Source organism: Echeneis naucrates, chromosome 13, assembly GCF_900963305.1.
Source record: "Echeneis naucrates chromosome 13, fEcheNa1.1, whole genome shotgun sequence".
Classification (NCBI taxonomy): Eukaryota; Metazoa; Chordata; class Actinopteri; order Carangiformes; family Echeneidae; genus Echeneis; species Echeneis naucrates.
The window spans coordinates 17,457,125-17,483,940 of record NC_042523.1 but is presented as its reverse complement, the minus strand read 5'-3'; the positions used below and the strand labels follow the sequence as shown (position 1 = coordinate 17,483,940).

The window sequence follows — 26,816 nt, the reverse complement described above, 5'->3', positions numbered from 1 at the left end:
ACCCATAAGATTTCATTGAGAAATACTGACAGAAGTAGTGGTTGGTTAAATAAATCTTAATAACAAGTAACATTACTGCTGTCGTAAGAAAATCCTGTTTCTGTATTTTTTTCCAGATCCTTACATGGTGGGAACATTTCATGACCCTCATGCCAAGAACATCCACTTGGTCTCATCTAAAATACAGGGGTCAGTTTAAAAATAAGGCTCAAAGATATATACGGTTTTCATCCGACAGCGGCATTATGCAATATTTTCTTGAGAATTAACCTACTGGAGTACAAACATCTGAACTAAGAATACCTCAAACACTCGATCTTATTGTTTTTATTTTTAATTACAATATAAATTGCTTTTTCCTCCCTCTTGCACTACAAAGCCTAGGTACCTGTTTCTTAGCATTAAATTGTAGTCATCAAGTTTTCTTATGTTGTGCAATATTTCCTCAAATTTATTGAATACCCCAGGATTTTTTGATATGTCCTACTCTTCTTACCAGTAAGTGTAATAATTACTGAATGGAGGCTGCGTATAGAGCCTGTGTTCCATATTTAGATTACAAGGATAAGCTGTTTTTTTTTTTTTATCAATTCAAAACGCTGATAAAATAATTACTGTATGTTAACAGCTGGAGGCATTCCCTCTTGTTTTATTGCAATATCAAATCACTTCCACTACATACCCGTGCGGTAAATGCTTTTGTTACACCAATCTGTATTCAACAGATCATCAAGTTGTGATTTTTTTTTCTTTTTTTAAATCCTGAAAAATGCCATGGATGTTAGCCTAAATATTGAACTCTGTTCACCACAACTGCAAACCCAAAACCCAATTTTCTCCAGCCAAGGACCAATAAACGAAGACTCTGATGAAGATGGATTATATGGTGGAAGCATAGCCAATGACAAACTGCTGTTTATTCTCCTTGTTTTGAGGAGATGTGTGTTAATTTATTTCAGTAAACAAATGGATGATTTCTTTTTCCTAATACTGGTTTAAAGTCTACACGTCTCTTACCGGCCCTTGGAGGTTATGCTGCTCTTCTTCCCTATATCAGGAGAGCTTCACTAGTAGGTAGTGAAGAGACACTGTCTGCACTACTGCCATGAATGCAAAAAAAAAAAAGTAACTTTTTTGATTACTCTTGAACTTTGATGTGGCACTACCAAATAGATTATAGTTTTGGCCCAAATCACCAGAACTACAAAGTGTTATTAAGAAATGGACCAGGTCACCTTCTGACTGAATACATTTTTGTCATGAAGTGGTGCGCACCCATCTACATCATTAGTTTGGGTTTTTTTAAACCACTCACAGCACTTTCAAATAGACTACAGCACTGAATCATCAACCATCAGCACATCTACTTGACAGGTCCATTATACAACTGTAACTGTATAGAGACTGGGTTTCTTTTTGCAGAGTGTTGGTTATTAGTCCTGGCCTGGAAGAAAGAACGAGGACGAGACGATATAATCACAGAGAGAAATCAATGTACAATCCATGTAGTGCAAAAATAGCAGAGTACGAGTGCAGTTTCTTGCAAGTAAGATGTCACTTACTGAAATGTCTTGTACCTTGACATGAAATGGAAAAACTGTGAATATGTCGTCTCCTCCCCTTTCCATCGGCTCTCCCTGCCTTGTACTTCTATCCTGGCCTAGTGCCAACACAATCCCTTTAAACACCTTCTCTGCTGGCTGTGTCTGCCATGCACACTCCTAGAAATCCATGTGTGTGTTTGATAGGTTGTATGAGTCTGAGTTGATCAGTTCACGACAGAACTGGCGTTACTGTACTGTAAGTGCCATTGAGTGATCACAGGAGCATGTTTGTATTTTTGTATGTATGTGTGAGTATGTGATTATGTGTGAAAGAGTGCATGAGCACCCATGCTGTTGACATGGTTAGTATAAATATTTTTACATTTTCTTAATGTATTGATCTACGTTAACCACATAAAAAAAGCTGACAGGACCCAAATGATCCTGAAATGTTCTCTAGCTAGGTTAAGCTTTCAATAGTGTCACGACATACTAGCCTGCATAGTATGTGGCATGAAGATGACTTTGTCTTTTAAGTGTGTGCTATCCTAATGTGGACATGGTGGCACACGCAGCATGATGGGTGATGGTCTGCAAGTGCTCTGCTCATAGCAACACAGCAACTTACTTAAAGATGGAAAAAACAGGGATGACTGACAGACTACTGCTGGACAGACATCTACGTGCTGGAAGACGATTGAGATTAAATCAAAATGATACAACGGAGATTAAAAAAAAAAAAAAAAAAAGGAAAAAAGAATGAAGAGAAAGGAAGAACATAGGTAGATAAAAATCTATAAGAAAAGGTTAAGCAATTCAGTCCTGTGTAGTAATAAGAATGTTAAAAAATTAAATAACCCAAAAAAACCCAAAACATCCTAATCATGTTAAAACTTTGTGCTGATATCTAGTCGTTAGAAAATTTGGCAGCATAAGTCAGTAAATCTTTTTGGTGAATGATGGAGATGATAGTGAGGAATAAGTGCCCAATATTTTCCAGCCAACTGAGCAGCAGCAGGCAGGACCACATACACCAGCACAACATAGAAACAGGAGCGACTGACACCCATGATTGGTCAAGAGTGCTTCTGGAGTTCCAATGACAGACACAGCAAAAGAAAATGAGTAAAAAAAAAAAAAAATTTAAACGAAAATAAAATAAAGATACAAAACAAAGTAATGACTGGTTGGCAATGAAGAGAGAAAAAATAAAAAATAAAAGCAGCTCTTGTAAAAACGTTAGAGAATGTCGCATAATAACAATAATAATAATAGTAAAGTGGCTGTTGCACTTTAGTTTTGTTCTTGCAGACAGGTGCAGAGTTCCCATGGTTACCAGTGGGAGCCCGTGTAAGATTTGAGCAGTTGCATACGATGGTGGACTCCAGATCTGGTGGGAAAGGAGGAGCAGACGTAAACATTTGTGAGCGATTTAAAGACGGCAAACAAATCAACAGGAAGAACTATGAGCCGGCACAAGTTGTTTCAGTGCGAGAGGGCGGACAGGGGACTGAAAGGAGGGCAGGACAAAGGTGGAAGCAGATGGAGGCCAACAGATCACATCTGAAAGAGGACAGGGAGGGGGAAAAAAAAAAAAAAAAAAACAGCCCGAGGGCAACACTCACATGATGTGTGGGCTCTACCAGTGAGGTGGTACATAGCTGTACCCAGGTGTCCCTTGGGGCCTGTAGGTTGGCACAGTGACAGGGTGTGCTCCGATCGGGGGGTGCTGGGGCGTTGTGAGCAGGGTCCCTGCAGGAAGTTTACAATGCCATTAATGAGCTTTTGTTATTCATCGATACAGCTGCTCAACAGCTACCAAGGCTTGTTAGTTATGTGTCATTGGACACGCTTTCATGCCGACTTTAAATAAAATAACAGTTTTACCTGCCTTGTACACTTGAAGTTAACCCTGAACAAAGCCAATGACATGGCTGCATGAATATAAGAAATCCTTCTCTGCTAAGTTAACAGCTAAATATTTTCTTCACTGTTGTTTTGATTCAGGAAAAGTCAACACATCGCACATATGCTAGAATCAGCGTTTTTGGCTTGATGAATAAACGGTCAGACTCAAACTTTTGAGTATTTTGTTTTTGTTAATTGTTTCATTTGCTTATGTCATCTGTGGATTCATATGTCACAACATTTTTTAAACTTTGTTTTTTAAAAAGGAAATTTATAAAGAAATTGTAATTTTTATCACCTGTAGATTGATGATTTTCTGACCAAACCGTGCCAGGCACACAAGGTCTAAAATATTAATGTCAAATACTTAACCCATATTCAGGGACTAACTATATTTGTACCATTTGAGGAAGCTACACTTGTAGTCTGGATTTTGATGCTTTAATTCAGCATGCCATTTGCAAATAGAAACTGAGTCCTTGGCTCTGGTATTACCTGCGCTCATAGCCATGGTTGTCCCGGCTACCATTCCCATGGCAGCCATGCCGTTGTTGCGAGGGGCAGGTACAGGGACAGGGGCAGGATAGAGGGCTGTGGAGGGGATGCTGTTGGGCTGCACCACAGTGGTGTGATGGATCACATGTGGCTGGGCCGCATACACTGGCTGGGTGTAGTATGCTCCCTGTCAGGGTGAACACATGGAGGGAAAAAAGAGAGGGGGGGAGAAAAAAAAAAAAAGGGTGAAACTGAAAATGTGATTGTTTGTGTGATAATTGAAGCTTTTTCTTTACACCCCCTCCCCCCAAATGTCTTTTATATTTCCACATTCCACAGAGAAAACAAAACAGATCAATACTACCATGCACCATATTTCCTTTCTGCCATTTTCTCCCTCATGTCTGCACTTTTTAAAATTGCCTTTTAACCAGCACAAAACAGTTCAGCACCAAATCATGAAAAATTGTTTGCCTTGTTGTTGTCTTGTGTGTACCTGCATCTCAAACAAAAACACACCTTAATAATCTTTTGTCAAAACAGGGTTTTACTTGGTAAATGGAAGCATCATATGTTAAATCTCTTCATAATCAAAGCTAATTCCCTGCAAGTTAGAAATATCAGAATCGGCTTTACTGGCCAAGTACGTTCACAACAGACAAGGAATTTGGTTTCGGCAGGTGGTGTCACTCACAGAATGGACAGCAGCAATATGATAAAATATTAAAATAAAAACATAAAATATTATTAGATGCTGATTTTTGCTAAATGCTTAAACATTTGTCACGTTGAAACTACGTCATGACAGGATATTCATAAACTCAATTAACTATTTTCTGTACAGTGAAGTGTCATTGATTGGCTAAGCACCACAAACATATTTACTAAAATAACTAGCAGAAAAATATGCAAACTGATCAACTTTTTAATGCAGGTTTCTCTGTCCATACCTGTGCGTATATGTTCTGCTGAGGGTAGGCACTGCGGATGGGATACATAGCTGTCGGGTATGGGGTGGGGCTTGGGGTGTAAGGAGGGGGTGCTCCATTTGACTGAGTGGGTGGCACTTTGTATGGGGTGCCTGCTGGAGTATATCCTAGGTCGAATAAAGAAATACAAGGAAGAAAGAAGGCATTAGAAGTGAATTGAAATACATTATATTGTGTGATTGCTGAGATTAGATTATTTGTTTTTGCCGCAGTGTTCAATTTGCAATGGTCAACACTGGCTTAGATACCACTATATTTATATGCATGTTTTACACAGTGTTTCTTGACTCATCTGCCAGAAATGAGGAAATGATGGTTTTAAAGCCAAAATTTCTTCTGTTTAACCAAAATATTTCGCTCATTAGCTCATATATGCACTACATATTGCACATGGTTTGTTGAGTTTTTCTCCCAGTCACAAACAGATCATCATAGACATAAGAGGGAACTGAATTATTAAAACTGATGGCAGGAAAGCCAAATCAATGAGCTGTAAGGAGCTGAAAGGCAATTCTCTTGCAATACAGCATGTGGAGGACGTGAGGCAGCAATACTCGACATTTAATTAATGCATTCATTGTTGATATGAGTTAGCTGTGAACACAGAGCAGTACCAACCAAATGATTAGGACACACAGTCACGCCAATGTCCTTCTTCTATCCTTTTGACTGTGATGACTTTCAATCATCTAGTTTATTATTTGCATTTCCTAGAAGATCCACCAGATGGGGGACTGGTGGCACATTTTGGGGGAAGTCTCCTGACAATACAGCCCAGGGGTTTATGAGTCTTAAAATGCTTCATTTAGCTTGTCTGAGGAAGCAGCTGAAAGCAGCACATTCGCCTTGTGCAAATAGTCGGTGCATATGGAGTACATTTGTTTGTACTGCTGTATTGATGACAACCAAATGGACCTCGGGGACACAGAAAGATACCATTCAATGGCAATTTCTCAAAACCATTGTTCAACTGACACTAGACGACAAAGGTTGAATGTAAAGACGCAGTAAAGGCATCTGGTTCAGACTAACTGCATTCATGGCTGCTGTTGACTGGACTGAGCGCAGTACCTTCGAATGGCCACTCAGAGGAGCCTGAAGGTCAAACATGCTACTAGCTAACTGCTGCTGCTGCTGCAGCGCTTATGAAAGCGCTTCTCTCACACAAGGACAAGGGAACAAAGAGATGCTGGAGCTGCTCTGTGTGCTTCTAAAAGTGTGTGTGTCTCAGTGTGTGCGCACATACTCTCGCACACATTCTTTGCTCTAACATGCATGCAGGGCATTAGAGGACAATGGTGTGTGACAATTACACAAAAGCCCTGCTGATAGAAGACAGTTTGTCTTTTCAATGGTCCTGAGACATAATGACATTGACCAAGAGACGGTTTTAATCAGACCAAAGCCGGCTTGTCCGAAAAACCTAAACGTTTTAATTTCATCATACATTAAACACTGCAGAATGCATGGAGAAAAAAAAGTTCAAATAACAATGGCCTCCATAATGATAATCAGGTCGTCTGCTGCAACAAAGCTTTCCAGTGAATACCTGATACTTATGAGACTTCCAAAAGACACAACCAAACTGGGGGAGGGGGCCAGAGAAGAGGGGCTTCAAAAGCAGTACAAATGAACTCCACAAACCCACCGTGCTTGTTAAGAAATTTAAGATTAAAGAGAATAGGGAACAATGGAAGCAGAAATTTGTCTCCTTTTCAGAAAATGTATTATTTTATCTATTTATAGGAATTGATACTTTACAAGTGTGTTATTTAGCATAATGCACTTAATGCTTTCTAAGAAAAAACATTTTTAAGATGTTAAGACATCCTTTCATACTCAAACAGAAGACCATTGAAAGGCCATTGTTTTTTCTAGTAAGTGAAATAATAAAACGAAGTCACCATCACTCTCTATAATCACTGTTAAAATCACAATTTAACACTTCAATATGCACTTTCTCTAGATTATTATAGTACCTCAAATTCTTACAAAAATCTCCTTTTATGTTCGCAATGTCCTTGAAAATTGTTATTTTATGTAAACTGTCTCTAGCTTACTTATTATGAAATAATCAAACCTTCTCATTGTAATGCATTTATCTCTCTCTAGATAACACCAATCAATGCAGACAATGTTGGTTTGACAGAATAATCCTTGGTGAGACCAGTCTGGACTGCGTCTTTAAGCCAACACACTAACTTGGATCAATACATTCCATCTTTATATCATATCTGAAAAGCACTGAGACAACTTTTATGTGTTGTGGGGGACAAGCTGAATGACTATGAATAAGTACATATCTGCTGCTGCATGGCTGCTAGCAGCTGTTCCCAGCCAATTTTCCCATTACTTCTGATCACAGCTCCCATTAGGCTGAGATAACCATTTAATCTATACTGCCGTCACATCACTGCAACCTATGTTGAGCTCTAAACAACCATCTCACTGCATTTGTCATTATATGACTTAAATTTTACCAATATGTGATTTACAACAAGATGTTCACTAAACATGACGGATACAATTATTAAATATGTAGGAAAAGAACATTTGCTCTCGGTTCAGTGTGCATAATAAACACATACATGCAATGCAACACTACAGAGCAACAGCAGCAATGGATCCTCGGACTCGAAATTAAAATTTTATCAGTGCACAATTTAATCAGCGCAGCGTGTTCCTTCAGAGTGTGAGCTGGTTACTTTGTGAGATTAAAATATTTCTGTTAATTACTCAAGAGAAACATTCTGCATATTTAAGCTGATTTAAGATTTAAATTTGATCCAACAGGAAGCGTCATTTTTAAAAACTTGAATTCCTCTTAAATTAAATTTAGTGGGGTCGTTAAACTGGAAAAACTACTTTTTTTTTTTTTTAATAATTTACATAAAAAAAAAAAGTTTGTCCAGGTTTGCACAGATGATTTTTTTGTTTTACTGCTGTCTTCACTTGTTTAGACATTTTTTTTTTTTTTGCAAACTTATGAAGAGGTTCCCTTTTCTCCATAAGAAATGTACCGGGGAATTAAAAACAGTAAATCAACAAATACAGCAGTTTTCACTTAATAAAACAATCAGAAATTAGATGAGGGTTTTTGACGGTCACACAGCTTCTGGGGGCAGCACGGCAGCATAGTGGTTTGCACTGTTGCCCCACAACAAGAGGGTCACATGTTTGGTTCCCAGGCCCTTTCTGTGAAGAGTTTGCATGTTCTCCCTGTGTTTGTGTGGGTTTCCTCCCACAGTCCAAAGACATCATGTTTGGTGTAAGTGGTGACTAAGTTTTCTGTAGGTCTGAGTGTGAGTGGTTGTTGGTCTCTCTCTGACTCCGTGTGTTGGCCCTGTGATGGACTGGTGACCTGTCCAGGGTGACCCCGCCCTCACATATGTGAGCTGGGATTGGGTCCACCCACAACCCGGAAACCAATAAGTGGTAGAAGGTGAATTAATTAATGAATAAATGAACACAGCTTCTGACACTGATGAACAGGGACCGCATGACATCATTGCCAGACAACTAAAATCAATGAATTGTTACTGTGATTAAAATCTCGTTTGTCTTGAAAATTGCCGAACACAGTACTTTCATTAAACAAGTTATAGACCTGTAATATTTATAATGCCAGTCATATTTCCACATAGAAAGATAAAATGTACCATCTGCAATAGTTTCCAGAAACAACTTTCCATTTAGTGGTATATTTATCTCTATTTTAATTCCTTGGAAAAATTTTGGGGGAAAAAACAAACAAAAAAAACAAACAAACAAAAATAAAACCCATTTAACTCCAAAGAGACAAAATGAAACAAAATGGGCTGTTATGACAGCATGTCTCCCTTGGTATTACCTTAAAAATAGTGTCACACAAACAGTTTCATAAAACAGAGTGTGTGTGTGTGTGTGTGTGTGTGTGTGTGTGTGTGTGCGTGTGCGTGTGTGTGTGTGTGTGTGTGTGTGCGCACGGGATGGCTCACCAGGTGGATACCCAGGACTGCCTGTTTGATAGAGATTGGGTGTATAGGTGGGGGCCGTGGCAGGGTACCCTCCTGGATAGCCTACAGGACATCAGAAAAGACAGACATTTTTAGAAGTCACAGCTTAACAGAGGCCCACAGATACACAGTTAAACCCTCACAGGTAGAGCAATATTCAGTTCAGTGTAAGGTGTGCACAGATGGTACTCATTAAAAAACATGTCTGCACCAATAACACAGTCGGTTGAATGCGCCTTACATACTCCAATTTAGCAGACGGGACACACCTGCCAATATGGAGAGGGTGGAGAACAACTTCAGAAATATTAGCAACACACTCATGCGAGGGGGCAAATGCTCTCACCACCCATGCTGTTTTGCATCACCAATTACACATCAAGCAAACAAAGTAGATTTTAACCTGAGAAAAAGCTTTCACAGCGAAGGGTGCAAGTGCAAGTGCGACAAAGTGATGTAAAGAGGGAGGAATAGACGAGACAGTCAGCAGTGCTAAGAGAAAGCGTGTATATGAGTGAGGTGATGTTCACTGCTCGCTATTACTGGCAGTCAGTCTCTCTGACTATCTCCTCCGTAGCCTTGAGCCTTTGCTGTAGGTGGGTTTGGCTGCTGTCTGCTGCTTTAGGTGCAGCTATAGTTAGATGCAACGGATCTAATAAAAATCCACATCAATCGACGCCACAGCAGAGATAAAAGCTGTAATGGTTAAAAAGTTTAAAAGTCAAGTCAATTTAATTTTAATGTAATGACTAATTTTGTAAATTAACTTTTTTTTTTTTTTTTTAAACAAGTCCATGTTAAAATGGGTAAAAACTACCTCTTCCCGTATCATCTAATTTCACTATTGCCACTGATTTCAGTTCATTCTCATTTCCCTACACTAAATAGTCACATCTTTGAGATAGAGGGCACCCAACAAATTTATTATTTCAGTGTATTTCAGTGTCATTTATGAGAAATGTTTACTACCATTCCCACAAACACCTTCTGCTCTGATAGTTTGAATGGAAATATAAAGTTGACAGACGAACATTTTTTAATTGAATGTCTCTTTTTTTAAATCCAATTGGTCCAGGAGACCAAACTTTAGAAACTAAATATACATCACTGTTGGTGCCATCTCTGGCCCCCAGCTTAACCTCTGCACTTTCTTTTCTAAAAAGAAAAGAGAAACAGTATCAGATAGAGAGTAGGCCACCGTGTGCGTAGAGTTAGGAAAATATGAAAATATTAACAAAAACAAAGAGTAGCTGGTAAAGTGACATTAGGGAGCAGATCAATTATCCCAGCGTCATTCTTTGGCCTCAGGTTAAAAACATGCCAATAGATAGGAACTCCTTTGTCCTTTGTTCCATATTACAGTATAGTGTAACAAATCTAGCCAAACTATTTGGATGTCAAAATGTGGAACACTTGCAAATAAATGTACCCATCTGGGTTTGCTTCTCTGGATTTGTAAAAGATGTCTTCCCTGAGATATATCAGCACGTCTTCATAAACTATAAACTTAATTACCAAGCTGTTGCGCTTCCCTGCCATCTTCCTGCTCTCTACTGACAGCTAATGTTGATTGATCTACATCCTCCACAACTTGTAGACTGCAATCTGTCAGGTAAAATATCTCTTCACTAGTGATTGACCAGCTCTTTGCTACTCTTCGTACTTCCTGCTTCTTGGTGCATCTCATAGAACTAGTAACCTCGGCCAATGAATAAAATTGACTAATATCTATGACTTTCCTCTTGCTTTATCCTAAACCCTCTATTCTGCATCAAACCTAATTTTTTACTGGAAATACCAGAAATGGGAATCTTTTATCTAAGAATAAGGTGTCCCACAACCATTGGCAAGTGAAGTGAGTGGGTGGCCATTAACTTGGTGCAGCCTAGCTAGCCTATTTTTCTGTTACCATTTTAACAGATTTCTGATACATTTAGTTGTAAGTGTTTTGTGACACTAGAGCTAGGTTACATTGTTTGACGTTAATTATAATACCAAGAAAAAGAAGAGGAACAAAATAGTCCTCAATCAATGTGTACAGACTACAAGAGAACAAATGAACAGAATCTTCAGCACCTGATGCAAGAGAGACATGTCAATCAAAGTAACCACACTCTGCATACTCTCTTTTAACCTTATTATTTTCCAACTGGAACAACTATTTTCTGTCTATACCCATCTATAAAAAGAAGGGGTTTCTTGCCGAGTATGACACTATAACAGTAGTTTTTATTCATACATTGCCTTTTTTGTTTTTGCATTTGTTCATTTGCTCAAGTCAGTAACATTTGGGAACAGCAGTGTTGAACAAATGTAAGTTACAGAGGTTAGTAAATGACCTTGTGCCTATAGCTTTACCTGTAAAAGCCATGTTCTTGGGGTTTCCATATGGAGTACCAGGCTGAACGGGGCTGTAGACTGGATTCATAGCTGAAGATAACCTGTTCTTACTGGAAGAAAAATAGAAAATGTGCCAGAAAGGGGATGGGTGTAAGAGGAGTGGGAGGAAAAGTGGAGGGGGAAAGAGACACAAGCCTTGTAAATTGGAACGAAAATTGTTATGATTATCAAGCATATGCACACATTCATCACACACAAATCTCAAACTCAAGATTCTTGTGCGACATCCAGTTGAAGAATTTTTCTATAATGCAACAAAGACCCAGCCTCGTGGAGCTGGAATAAACAAAAGCCATACTGACAAAAGCACAAAAACGCGTAGAACCACAGAAAATAATGGGTGTTATTTCCTCTGTGACATTAAATAGAGCTATTCAAATGTTGCACATCTGTCTTGTTTTTGCTACTGCACAGAAAAATAAAAGAAAGATTACCAGCTGGTTTCAACTGCAGGACTGAACAGAGGAGTGGCTTCCAGCAAAGGCTGGAAATTGCTAGGTCAAAGATGCCTGATAACAGAGCGATCTATACTACATCCCCCTTTAGGCATCTTTCATCACCAGCCTCACAATATGGATGAAACAACCTCAAGTGCGCCATTATTATTTGACTTACCTGATTGGTGAGAATATGGGCATGGGAAACTGTATATTTGTGTGAGTGTGTGTGCATGCGTGCCCCGTACCTCTTGTGCGTGTCTGGTTGATACATGAAACTGAATTTGTCTGTGGGATGCCCGCTCGCCATTCTTGCTGTATGCAAATGAGGAAGAAGTGGAAGTGGATATGCAAATCTGAAATTAAAACAGCGAGAGGTCATGATTACAACGAACACAGGAAAAAAGAAGGAGGGGAAAAAAAAAGAGAAATAAAAAAAAAAAAAACAAAACAAACAAAAAAAAAAAAACGAAGAATTGAAAACTGCAAAAAAGCAAGCACCAGTGCAACAACAAATGGTTAGTGATAGCAGCAGGCAGACAGTGATTAGGACAGAATGTCTGTGTGAGCGGTTGCAGAAAATGCTGTGTCTTTAACCACCAAAAATCAATTAAAAAAGCTAAATACAAAGCAGTTCAACTAGTTATTTTTGTTAAATTCAAAAATCTCATACAATCAACTGTATATGTGACAAGCTGTATTCTAGCAGTACCTGCTGATAAATTGTATTTTATTCATATGATGCAGATATAGCCAAGTGAAAGTGAAGCATTCATATGAATTTTCATTGATACATATGGTGTGCTGCAGAAAATATCCTATACAAGCAGGAAAGCAAGCCAATGAGAAAGCTCCACACACTCAGCAAGTGGGCAAATAACGGAGTAAAGCAACAGGATAAAAGAAAAAATTAAAAAAAAATATATATATAGTGGGGGGGAGAAGCAAAAAGCAAAAAAAAAAAAAAAAAAAAGGTCTTGTGCTGAGCTATGGCGAAGCATGATCCAGTACATACATGGGTCAGAACCACAAGAGTGTTGCACAAACAGCAGAATAGCTGAGGAATTAAATGGGGGAGTGTGTGTGTGTGAGTGAGAGTGATGTGCTGCTTTTTACTTCAGCTTTTGAAAGAGATGGCACTTCGTGTGTGATGCAGTGGCCAGTTCTGTCTGGTCTGGAGTGCTGATGTTAATGCATGTATATAAATAAGTTGTGGCAGGGTATCTGTGCAAAGGATATCACAGAGCCATTCACCGTGTATAAGTCAATAGTCCAATTCCACACATTGTACCATGCACATTGGTGAACTGGATTGTTAGGAAAGGACAAATTTCCAGCTTAAATGTGAAATGATCCATTCGGGGTTTGTATTTCACAGCCAGTTAAAATTCTTTACATGATTACAGCCTCACTGTCATAATGCCCAGGCTTAAACTGTACAGTGGTGATGCCAAACAGCACCGACTGACACTTCAAATTAGGCAGGGAAGCATTTCGATGTATCGTCCAGGAACAGTGACGTCAAATGCCCAAAGACTCTGAATGCAAGCACCAACACGTGGGTGCAGTTGCTTTTGAGTCATTTTGTGCATGAATTCCTTTAAAACACTCATATGGCTGCCTCAAAAAATTTGTAAAAAAAAAAAAGAAAACCTTTGTGTCTTTGGTTGTGCAATACAAGAAGATATGTTGACTGTGATTCATTGCTCAAATTCATATCTCATAACAAAAGAATGTCCCAGAGGAATTGATTAACCTATTGTTGAACACACCTCACAGTACATTCCTCATTAATCTGCTATGCTTTAATTCCTCCCTCTAGCCTCTGTGCCTCCCACTTTTAATTCCTCTCTGCTGCTCTTCTTCAATTAATTTATCATTAGCTTTTTCCACCTCAGTTAATTGGGATCTCTACAAGCAAACTAGCTGTTTGATAATACCAAGATTAAGGCAAAACCCAAAAGATTACTGCAAATGCCACATAAAATGCCACATCTCATGTAAACCGTGACGTTTGGAGTTAACATTACGAGTTTCAATATTTCACCATAGCTGACCTGTATCTGTTTCAGGACAATAATACTATTACGGGTATTTGCATGTTATCTCTTTCTTGTTTCATTATCTGGACAATCACATACAATCTGCAGATCTTTATATTTAGACCTGACACCGATATAACATTTTCATGTGCGTCTGAGGTCTGTGGTCTGCATGCATCACATTACATTAAAGTGCTTTTCCTTATTCAGAAACGCAATCAAGTGCAAGGCACAAAATCTATTGTCAGGTCAAGAATTTCCTGTGAGGAATAAAAAGTAACATTAGCTTTTAAAGTCAGCATTAAGATGAAGAAATCATATTACCATTAAGAAAATTTTACCATAATGAGTGGAGTGAGAAAATGCCTATTAACACAGACAGGTGGCTAAGCTAACCCTGAGGTCTTGTGCTGCAAACACATACATACCCAATTACAGCTGTGACTGAATAAAGAGAGACATGTGTTCATCTGTTTCAGCCTGAACAACAGTTTGAGTGTGTGTGTGTATATATATATATATATATATATGCAAACGTGATCAGAAGTAAATGGGTGAGAACAAGAGAGGCACCACAACGTGTAAAAGGAAGGTGTGCACATAGAAAAGAGAAAGAGAGTAATGCATGTGACGGGTAGGAGTGTCTAACCCAGACTCCCTTTGTTTTCAGGGGAGGCGATGATGGGGCGCTTCAGACGCTCTCCTGCTTTCAAAAAGAAAAAAAGCTCTTTTCTAACCAGAAGACCTTCTGTTCAACAGAGCACTCTATGATTGTGAGGATATTCATCATTCAGAGACAGGGAAAAAGATGCATTTAGCTACAGGGAAAAGTGTAAAGAAGGATAACAGCCAGCCCACATATCTACTCAAAAGTCTGGCAGCATTCATAAGAAAAAGACAAGAAATATATACCACACATTACAATGCTGGATATCTGAAAATACAAAAAACAAATCCACTCTTGCTCATTGACAAAGATCAGCAAACAGCGACTGTTGCCAGGCAGGAGCAGAGGGTTTGGATTGTGTGCTTACAATATATTAATAATTACAGGTTTTTATTATCCTTTTTGCCAATTAGAAGAAACAATCTGCCATTTTCATAAATATAATAATAAACCAATGAAAACAATGAAATGTGGCGATGCTACTAATATTTATAATATTTTGATTATCTGAAATGTAATTAAATAAAATGTATTGTTTTATGTACAGTTACTTTCATTATTGAGTAATTTGTCACTTACTTGATTTATTGATTTGCATTTCTAATAAGACACATTTTTTATTATATTCTTATTTCTCTGATGCCATAACTGTCTTATTTCGGCACAGCAACAGTACAAAACCGAATGTTGAATATCGTAAATTCAAGAAGAAACCAGAAAATTTCAGTATTTAAACTAGGGAATTTATATTTTCAAAAGCAAAATAACTTAACACTGGACAGATTAATAGGCTCTTTTTAAGATCAGCTGCACTAGAATTCATGCCCATGTTATTACAACTTTTTGATTAATGATTTATCTGTCTTTTCACACTTTCCTGTTGACACAAAACATACCTGACTTCAAAGACTGCAGTGCTAGCAGCAGTGTAGCAGACCCGTCAGTCAAAGGACAGCTACTTACATGGACTCTGGCAGTGATGATAAAACTGCATGTGATGTGAAACGTTTTCACTTCTGCTGACAGTTATTACACCTCTCAGTAGGTCATGACAATCAAAGCACTGACCATTTTAGGGTCTATAACAGCCTGCAAACCTAACGTTGAGCTGGTTATCCATTTTTTTCTGCATCCATCTTTATCAGAAAATTGGATTTGGATTGAAAACCGTCACTGCTACACAACCAAAGAGTGCGGTACACTAGTGTATAGAGGATGATGAGAAATTTAGTTTTGAGTAGTGTAGTACTTTTAATAGCAGCCTTGTCGCTGACAAATAGTTAACTCCAGTTTTCATCACTGTACAAAAACATTATCTTAAAAATCATCTCCTCTACCTTGAAAACTAGTGCAGCCAATGTAAAAAAAAAAAAAAAAAAACGAAACAAATGTGGCTTATTCAAATATAGTTGCTAGTTGTTATTTAAGTTACCAAATAAAAATTTTAAATGTACTGCTACCCAACAAATACTGCCAGTACTTCTCTTGGGTGCTCCCTCACTCACTTTCACACGTGAACACACACACACAGCAGAGATTTACTCACCACTGACTGACATTATTAAGGACACCTTACTGCTCTCTGGTTTAACCCAAGCTATTTCCTGGACTTTGTTAAGATTAAACTCTATTAGTGAGACTTCATTTCAAGCTGAACTCGAATAAGCTATAGCCTGAAGGATATGGTACAAAAACAGACTGCTTTCCTGCATACTAAAAGGAATTGCGGGGACTTTTGTGTGACTGCAGTAATGTGACAGCCTTGCATTGTTTCAGATCAGATCCAAGTTAATGGGAACATATCTAATTTATGTGTTTATAATAATGTGTTTCAATACAATCATGTTGATTTCATTCTAATCTGCTTCTAATGGAAGGCAGCCTTGGGGGAGCAGAAGAGGTATTAATGAGGGAGGAGGGATGCTTTTTGAAAGCATAGACCTCTCAGTCACTTGCTCTCTCCCTCTCACACACACACACAACCACACAAAGAGCCCCCATTCCTGGAGAACATGTACAATGCAACACAAACCCCACGCCGACACTATCCTCCCACATAATACCTTACCAGGCATCTACTCTTTGAGCTACAAATCAAATCTGGTGGGCGTTATCACACACACAGGAGAGAATAGAACTGAACAAAATCCTCCAGGACGACAGCATTTCACTTGGGCCATATGAAAAGGAAGTGGAAAGAAAAAACGTAAGACAATTAACTGCTGAGTGTGAAGTGGTGTGTGATTAGAATTTTTTTTCTTACAGACCAATTGATGTTTGAAATATCTAGAGAAAGAATTGTGTTTTGGGTTGTTTTTTTTTTTGCATTGGAAGGACTTCATTTTATAGCGTACTATTTTAGCATTGGCTGAAATGATTGAAAAAAAATTTAATCAGGAATGGTTAACAGTGTCAGACTTGAAGCAGAAATGCTTCCCACTTGTCAAATATAAAAATGTTTTATTTATCTCATACAATGACGACTTATTTTAGGATTTTGGACTATTAGTCTGAAAAAAAGAGGCCTTGGAAAAATCCTGATCTCTATTTTTCATTATTTTCTGTTATTTTACATCACATTAGTCAATTGAGAAGGTAATTGGATTCTCTTAAAAGTTTTATAACGTGTTTTTGACATGTGATGACCACGATCTGGCCTACATGAAGATCTTCATTGACTTCTGCTAATAGGAAATACCAAAATCTGGTAAAAATTTTCTTCGGCTGACAGTGTCCTTGTGGCATTGCATTTAAACACATTACAATTAAAAAGAAAAAGATGAAAACCAACAAAACTTTTCCTGTCCTTTGGTTTGACCAGCTTCTTTTGTGACGAACTAGCAGGAATAATGTGAATGTGTTTCAGACATTGTTAGAACTTTTTCTTGTGCTTATATAGGACGGCATTATTAACAGCATGATGCTGAGTTTAAAAAAAAAAATGCCCAAGGCCTAAATGACAGACTAATTGTACCTTCTCTGACAAACAGACCTGACATCCATAATTATAAAAAGACAAGGACCACACGCAAACCTACAACAATTACAAAAGCCAGTGTGATGGAATCAGAATCAGAAATCTCCCTTCTATACAATCAGTTCTGCCCTGTAGCAATGAGCCTCAAAAAGCTCCGGGCTATTTTTGATCTAGGACAGCTTTATACACTTTGGGACAGCGTCTCCCCTTTTCTCCGAGCTGACTTCATCTTCTATTTTCCTTTCCAAAATCATCTCAGTCGCACACCTCATGGGTTTGCATCCCTGTGCCAGCCCAGTGAAAATGGGAATGTTTCTCATACATGGAGTGCCTATACCGTCAAAGATATACCTTCAACATTATCCGTTTACTGAGATTTCCAAATGTGCTGTTGTCCCTGGTTACCAACACACATTTAGAGGCAATGTATGAGGATGAATAAAATGTATGAAATAAATTTAACAAGTTTTCTTAGGTTCATCTGTTGGTCTTCATGAGCGTAATAACCAATTCAGAAATAATTGGGCAATTAAAGAGTAGTGATAATTTCGGTTAAAGCATTGAGCACTTAATTTTTCTATTTTTTATAGACCTTGAGCTATCATGAATGATCTGGTGTAAAATGAAGTCCAAAATTGCAGATATTTATAGTGGGTAAAAGTAACAAACATTGAAACAGTTTTATTTACATCCCAGTATTACCTTCACTGAGGATAAAAGGAGTAGAAATGGCAGCAAGACAGTTGTTCTTTCTAGCAAAGTCTATATAGGCTTGCCTAGAAATGCCTACAGGTAGCATATGAAAGGTGCAGTAAAATGGTAATGCTCATCGGTGCAGCGGCTTCTCTAGCTTCCAGTACTATTGCCGTTCTTGTTGCCAACTCTGCTCTAGTAGTGTTCTTTAGTTTGCTCCCCACTGGGGTATGGATAGCGTGCACTAACAACACAAACTGGACTAATGTATCTATTACAAAATCCATAAACCTCTACCTCACTCACAACACCCAAATGTACACTGTACTTATTAAAAGCCATTTTGCAGACTATCATTCTTCGTACATTACCACTCTGCTGCTGTACACTTCACAGGTTATACTGTGACGTACTGTGTTTTGGTTACTTACTGGGTTACCTCAGTAATTCCTCATCCTTCTTTTTTCGTCTCTCTCTGTGTTTAGTTTAGCAATAGTAATATTCTCTACTTTCTCTAACTGCGTTTAGTTTAATAATATTAGCCTCTCTTTCTTGAATCTTTCAGTTTTCCCCGATTTATCTTGTTAGATTTTATTTATTAATGGTTGAACTTAACCAACGCTTGTCTTTGTGGCAATTGCCAGGTCGTAAGTCACAAATATCACTCCCATTTCATGTAAATGCAACTGGAATGACAATAAAAACTCCTTGAGTCCTTGAAATTAGCCTGAAGACCCATTATGTAAGAAATGTGGCAGAGCACGAGTAGAGTATAAAAAACCAGATGAACCGTTAAGGGTTCTTGATAGCATGTGGTGAATTTTCTACAGCGGTCTGTATCAATAGTGGAGCTCTACTTGCACTTTAAAGATTATCAGTGGTTTATTTTACAGACTAATATTATATTGCAGGACAGGTGGAAAAATTCGTAAATTTTTAATTTACCAGGACCTTCTGAGACTTCAAGGGCAACCCCATGTGTAAGCCAACATAGCAGTAGCAATTAATGTCAGAGAAAGAAATGCCTCAAACAAAACTTGTATTCTTATTGAACAAACATAACATAAATCTCATGTGCAATTCTCTGCACAAATGAATGATAATAGGGTAGTGAATCAATTTTTAGATTTCAATTAAAATGGCTCAATGACATTTTTTTCTAGTTTACCTTACACTGAAACGGTTTATTTATAGATGCAATCCCTTGGGTGGCTCGCTTCACAGATGTGCAATGTTGTCTTTGGCATATGTTTCTGCATCCTATCCATTTCATTGGATTCATGAGCTGAGCAATTAACATGAAATGTTGCAAGTATACATGTACATCTAAAAACTGAACAGTTTAACTTAAGTCTGGCAACTCTGTTATCTTCTTACTTGCCAAGAGGTTATTCAAGTAAACGACTTTCCTTTGGGTTAGGTAAGGAACTCCACCTTGTCACCATATGCAGTTTTTCCTGAAGGAATTGGCCAGCTGCTGCACAAAGACCGGTGAACAATCTATCTTGGCCTTATAAATGGTTACTGGGCTGTTTGCTTATTATTTTTGGGTATGAGGTGGGGGCCCCCTTTGCTTTGCAATACCCCACTCAGCTGTGTACAATATAGACCGTAGAGGTGGTGGTGGTGGTGGTGGTGAGGAATAATAATGAGCCAAATAAATTTTCAACAGTGGCACAGCTGCATATAGGAAAAACTGTGTAATTGCAGCAATATGCGTAAGACTTTTCTCCACTCTGTGTAGTACTGGCTGGAAGCAGTAACCTTCAGTATGTTTGACCACAGAGCACACTTAGTGAAAGCATAAAACTCAAAATGTGGGCCAAATTAGTGATAACTAACAAATTACCATGTCATTAACGAAAATAACTTGGGCAAATAACTTTAAGGCACAAACTGATAATGAGTTGGATTTTGAGTTTTTATAATCACTTAAACATTTTTAAAATTGCTTTGTAAAAAAAATAATAGGGTAATAGGTAATAAGTCTGCCATTAGTCTGGGCATAACAACAATTTAACAACTAATTGAAGAAATATACCGAAAATTAGCTCCTGTAAATTAGCCCATTCTAAGGAGAGTAAAGGGAGAAAAAACCCCATACACTAAGCAATGTGCTTGAACTCTTAACAAACACACACACAAAAGCAAACAGCTTCATAACCCAGATCTGGGCAGTTAAACTCAAAATAAACAATTAATAATACCAGGGGATATTAAGAGCAGACAGAAATTATTGTCCCCTTATGGAGGTGGGTTGTGGCAAACACTACGGATGCAATGATACACGACTCCATTTTGATATGACTTCAGATGCTGGGTTTACACTTTTTTAATAAATGGTATGAGCTTGCAGACAAATTATGACCGAAAAGATTCCTTTAATTATGTCTCAAACAAAGACCACTGCATTTCTGAGGTTGGGTGTAGCTGCAAAACACAAACTTGTATATTTTGATTGCATGTTCAAAAAAAAACATATATGCATTTAAATATATGAATACTACAAAATACATGTTCTTATCTTCAACAAATTCAAGAGAAAATACTGCCACACCTCCGTTTTGTAACTGGTCTGTGGATCCTGGATTTAACCCTAGCGACATTGGTTTGGTTCTGGCCAGCGTCATTTGCCGATTGATATTCCCCTCTTATTTCGCCCCCATTTCCTGTCACTCTTCAAGCTGTCCTATCGAGTAGTGGCACAAAAAAAAGAGGGGGGGGAGCAAGTCTATCAATTTCTACTTGGCTCCGGATGCATCGTTACATCCTTAGCAAACACCAGAGGAAAGATTTTCCTTTGCACAATTTACCATAAATATTGAGCAGGAGGGGCAGGGCGACATGATGCTTAGCACTGTTGCCCCACAGTAAAAAGTTTGTGGGTTGGATTCCTGAGCCTTCCTGTGTGGAGTATGCATATTCTCCCTGTGCCTGAGTGGGTTGTCTCCCACAGTCTACACATGCACGTATAGGGTAACTGGTGACCCCTTAAATTGTTGATATGCGAGTGTGAGAATCCAGGGTGGAACCCACCCTTGCCCAAAAGGCCAGCTGGGTGCAATCCTGACAAATAAGCGGTTGAAAATGAAATGAAGTTATATAAATGCCTGTAGATCTGCTGTTGACCTAGTAGGCAGGTGTCCAAACAAAACACAATGTATAAACCAAATGTTTTATTTCTTTGCATTTGTCCGCAGGGTAAATAAAATGTTTGGCCCCAAGATTAAAAGTGCAAATATGCATTGAGATTGATGCACTTTTAGTCTCAGCCAAACATACACGTCTGTGACCATCACCAGCCCTCCCTGGAAACTAGTGTATCAATCTTTGAGGGAAATTTACTTTGTGAGGCAATGCAGTGCTACACGACACTTAATGTAGGGGGTGGGGGGGCAGGGGGAGGACAAAGGACAGACAGTTTGTGAAAAGATGAAAAGGGGAAAAACAGGCATTGCTGTAGTATGCAGTATAGTGAAGGTTACTGTATTGATCATTGGATCACAAGTGGGAGGCCTGAAAGTCAAGGAAGAGTAGACAGCAGAAATATGCAGGGGGGAGACCCATCAGTCCTTTATGATGTTTTGAAGCCATTTTGTCTTCTAGTGATCAAAAAAGTAAGGCCAACACCAACAGTAAATCATATTACACTACTGTTGTTACATAGAGCTACAGTTGGAAAAGCAAAGATATTACATTGACTTAGTCCCATTAAGCCATCACAGTGTAGCAGGAAACCTGCACGCATAATAGCATGGCCATGTAAGTGAAAATAAATAGATAAATTAATAAATAAGTGTGGCGATCATCCATTTTATTTTCATAATGATTTTTCTACAGTGACGTGTCAAGAGCCTTTTCAAATTGGGCCCCATGAGTAACTAACCTTTCATCAGATATAGCAAGGTTGTAAAAAAAATAAAATAAAGAAAGCAGAGTCTTAATCTTCCAAAACATAAAACACAAACTAAACTGCAACTCTTTTATGTCCCCATGAAATGTTTAGCTGCACGCACGAGCACACACACACACACACACACACACACACACACACACACACACACACACACACACCCACACACACACACACACACACACACACACACACCTGAAATCGTTCAATAATCAAGATGTAGCTAGACAATGAACTCATCTCATCCAAATATGGCGTAGACTAACACTGCAAAGCACTCTTAATTTTGTAGCACTACAGATCACTAAATCACAAAAATTAAATAAAATAAATATACTATAAATTGGTCCCCATGGTCATAGGTAACCGTTATCTCTCGAGTATATACTCAAATCTTCAGTGATGACAATTTTCCCATCATATACATGTATACCTGTAAAAGGCTGATCAGAAACTCTTACTTGGCAGGCAAAATAAATACATAAATAAAATTTCAAGGAGAGATCTTCCTAAGTAAATCTGATTTCTATAATCCCCTACTGCGATTATGGAAACTGTGCTCCTCCATCACGTTCATCAACAGTTTTTAAGGTAGATTGACGAAGAAGGAAAACTGCCTTCTTTGGAACATGTAAGCATAAAATATTTCCAGCAGCATTCCTGTACAAACAGCAGAATAAACACAACCAACTAAATCTCCTCTGTTCTACAGAGCGCTACGAATATACATCATCACTCCATCAACAGCTGTACTTTCATTTTATTGGGCAAGATACAAAGTTCGGCAAGACAATGGAGAATCTATTGAATTGCGGAAATCATATAATTGGTATGCAGTCAAAAGGTTACAATCACAAAAAGAAGATATTACACATTAACATGAGCATTTCATTAACTGATCTGATGACAATTTAAACACAATAAGTTCAGTTGACGGGGCGGATGCAACAAGACAAATATCACCTTCAACAGCACAGCATAGATGTAGACTGCGAGGTGAAAAATAATGTATGCATAACAGAATTGCTACCCCAAATATCCCAGTTAATTTAATGTTTAATGTTCACCAGTGGGGATGTCACAGGATCTGATACTTCAGGAACAATTAGGTAGCAAAATTCAGAAAACTTGTTTAATTCTGATACTATTTCTAAAGTAATAAATGTTGGAGGTACTGGTACTGTGACTTTAAATGGTAAATGGTACTTTTCACACCATGGAGTAGCCACATTGTTAGTCAATTTAAACTACTGCTGGTACGCTGACCATATGGTGGTGTGTGCATGCAGGAGTGTGGACAGCAGCCGTAAAAAAAAAAAAAAAAGTGGTATTTAAAAATTGTATAAGTTCACGTTTTACTGGTAAGGCCATTTGGCCTTTGATGCATGAATCTTTATGGGGGGGGGAGGGGAACAAAAAAAACTGTAATCTAACAAATGATATGAAAAATACAGTTTTTACTTTTTTAATGCAGTCTGTTATCGTGCATTAATTAAGATAGTGTAAGGTATTCATTTACAAGAGTCTTGAAATGCATTTCATTTCAGAGAACTAACATAAATCCTTTTGCACATTAAAGTTATTATTTCAACTGTCAAGGGGCAAATAAAGGAGGCAGAGCTAAAAATAGAAATTAATTAGAACAACACTGATGCGTTAGTGATATCTCTCTTGACAATAACCATTGCCGTTGTTAAATTTCTATCCTGGCACCAAGCATCACTTTTCTGGTCTTTTGACACCACAATCTACCATTTTTGATGTTACTAGTTTTTTTGTGCATCCCTATAATAACAGTAATTTAAGGTAACATTAAACTGTCAAGTAATCAATTAGCTGATCAACATAAAATGGACCTGATAGTATTCTGATAATCTATTGCTCAGTCATCATTGTTTATCAAGGGAAAAGTTTTACTTTTTTAATAACAACAAAATTAGTATATGAGTAGCTTACCCTGGCATTTTAGTTTAAATGATTTACAAATCAATTAACAAAATAATAATTAGATGGATGAACTGGCAAATGGAAACAATAACTAGCTACATCCCTGGTTTGATTAATGAACTATAGTAATTTAAAGCGTTTCATCAGTATTAACCTTTAAATGAAGCAACATTATGTTCCCATCTGCTAGCCTCCACAAAAACAAGTTGGTCATTAAATTGAGGTACTAACTGAAAGAGAAGATTAAAGAGGGGAGGGGGAATCTGGAAGATGTTGTCTGTATGTGTTTTGTTCACTTATCTGTGATGAGAAACTCATTAAGTGGGCTTGAACCACGCGGGAATGAAGTGGTGGAAAGACAGTCTGTTATAGAACCACCGAGTCTCGTAACATTAAGTGACTCCAGCTTTCAATAGCATGACAGTTTTATGGTTTCATTGTGCAGCCCACCATTCTCTTGAGTCTACACTCAACGCATGCCAAAACCCAAATGCCCACTCCTTTTTCTGTAACATGGCAGAAAGGGGTCACCTTAAACTGAATATTTAATTAAAATAGCAATTTATTAAAAACTAATATTAAGCTCAGTTCAATATCACCCAATTTTATTACAATTAGCTCTGTTCTACAAAAAAGTACTTTTTTTTTTTGTAATACAACCAAAATACAAATTTGACCTTTTTTTTTGTCAAGGTTGACCATTGACCTTGCATTTAATTATTTCATTATGGGGGTGCAATCCTGCCAGGGGAACCACTGTAGCACTGTTTGCAATTCTTGATTTGATAAAAGTGTGACAAAGATTGAGCAGTGTCATCACAGCCAAGACTGTATTCTTATTTCATCCAGTGGAAACACTATGTTATTCAGCTTGGTGAAAGGAGAGGTAATTATCAAATGCAATACACTTTTTTGAATCCAATTTTAACATAATTCAAAAATTTTTAATTAAAAATACATTACATCAGCGAATGTGCACCATACATGGAGCAGTGCGCTACTTCGAGTGTGGAAGCATTATCTGAAATGTACACAGTTTACTTACAGTGTCACTCTGCTGAGGGCCAAGAAGAGTAGTATCTAAAATCCCTTTAGAGTGATAAGGCTTCTTGAATTAAATGGGATTTGTAGTCAATGACTAAAGCAAGTAATCCCTAACCCAAAAAGAGATGACTGCAAAGAGGATTCATTTCATTAATAAGGAAAAGGGGAAAAGATGAAAATATGCCTTTAGCATAGTGTGTAATCCTTTCTTTGGCACTATGCAAGGCTGCATTTAGCCCCCTGTATTATGACAGTTAGATATACTGGAGTGATACCCTGTCAGACTATTAAATCTCCTGTACTGCTGAGATAAGGTGACATAAAATTACCCATGACGAATTTCGATAACCTAGCAGCTTATCGACCACTGCTGGCGTCTTCTATTTTTTCTACTTTATATTGAATACATGTTTAGGATGCCGTGGGATTTGAAATTGTCACCATAGAATCTGTGAACTTGAGGTGAGAATATTCTGTTTTCTGATATGTGACAGACTAACAGATTTCTTCATTAATCATAAAATTATGCTTCTTGATCATTTGTGTCTCAACGTTAACCATCCCAAGGTAAATCCCTGTGCAGTGGTTCCCCTGGCAGTAGCTGGGATCCTTGTGTGAGTGGACCTGGCAGAACTACATGTTTGTTTTGAACCTAGTATTAATACCCCAAACTAAGTGTGTGTGTGTGTGTGTGTGTGTGTGTGTGTGTGTGTATACACAGAATACTCGACATCTCTCATTTTGAGCAGAAAGTGCGTGTCAACAAAACGTTTCGCAAAACTTAAGAACCAAAGAGCTCCACTCCAAAACAGCTGCAGTCTGTGAGGGATCAGGACAGTGTGGAAGCGTTTACCATCACATTGGTGGTGAAGTACGTAGTTTTGTTCATCAGAGTACGGCATGCACTGACGGTGCACTGCATTCCTCAGATAGACAGCAAAGCCAAAACAGCCATGGTTGGACAAAAATGGTCACACTCAAACAAGCATAAGACACCATTTTGAAAATCCACCGATTTTCTGCATAACAACTCCGAGATGCCATCTTGCCAATTATCACCGGATTAGCCACCGTTAGCACGGCCGTTCAACCGTTCCCAAGCACCGCCGTGTAGGAATCCGGTGCGGCTCTCACAATACTAACGTTAGCTTAGCTCGACCTGCTAGCCTAAATTTACCCCAGCTAACCCGCCGTAGCATCCCCTGCATCCCTCTGCACACGCTGCTCAAATGGCTAATTAGCGAGCTAGCTGGGGCGAGATTAGCAAACGGGAATGAAAACACACGCAGAAGGTCAAAAGGAGACCGCACCGACGCCAGCGGTGGCTACTTTACACCACTTTCCCTCCAAACAACAAGCGAGAAAAGCCCTACCACCGGCTGGACAACGAGTATCGGTTAGATTCCGCTATTTGAGCTAGCCCAATTAGCTTAGCCCGCTAGCTCACCCAGTGTAGCCTCCACCGCGGAGGACAATTGAAGGGATACAGGAGGAGGAGGAGGAAAAAAAAAAGACAAGGGAAAAAAAAACCCGAACAACTAGCAAGTCGACACATGGACAATCCCTGTCCTCCGCAATAAACAACAAATGGGACTCACCAAAGCCACTCGGTCGAAGTAAAATACGAGACTCCCCGTCTGTCCGTGCGCGTGTGTGTGTGTACGTGCTCTCTCCCTTGTGTCTGCAGCGCTCAGGTCGGTGCGGACTGGCTCTGTTACAGCGGCGTTTTGTCGGGCCAGTAGCGCTGGGAAGACAGCTTTCACCC

The 26,816-nt window shown here is 38.5% G+C and overlaps 1 protein-coding gene across 1 annotated transcript; it reads right to left on the bottom strand.

Moving 5' to 3' along the window:
• Window positions 1-1,147: 1,147 nt before the first annotated feature.
• fam168a (family with sequence similarity 168 member A) lies at window positions 1,148-26,816 on the bottom strand. Its single transcript, XM_029517933.1, has 8 exons — window positions 26,650-26,816; window positions 12,017-12,124; window positions 11,290-11,381; window positions 8,914-8,994; window positions 4,898-5,043; window positions 3,948-4,134; window positions 3,170-3,296; window positions 1,148-2,934 (listed from the first exon to the last, which is right to left on the bottom strand). Exons 2-7 carry the CDS (start codon window positions 12,076-12,078, stop codon window positions 3,184-3,186), a joined length of 681 nt encoding a protein of 226 aa, XP_029373793.1. The 5' UTR covers window positions 12,079-12,124; window positions 26,650-26,816; the 3' UTR covers window positions 1,148-2,934; window positions 3,170-3,183.

Excerpts from the sequence above, each read along its gene's own strand:
- fam168a (XM_029517933.1), bottom strand. The coding sequence starts at position 12,078 with ATGGCGAGCGGGCATCCCACAGACAAATTCAGTTTCATGTATCAACCA. Across the intron at positions 11,382-12,016 it reads CAACCAGACACGCACAAGAG|TAAGAACAGGTTATCTTCAG; the intron begins GTACGGGGCACG and ends TTTTTCTTCCAG. Across the intron at positions 3,297-3,947 it reads AACCATGGCTATGAGCGCAG|GGACCCTGCTCACAACGCCC; the intron begins GTAATACCAGAG and ends AACTTCCTGCAG.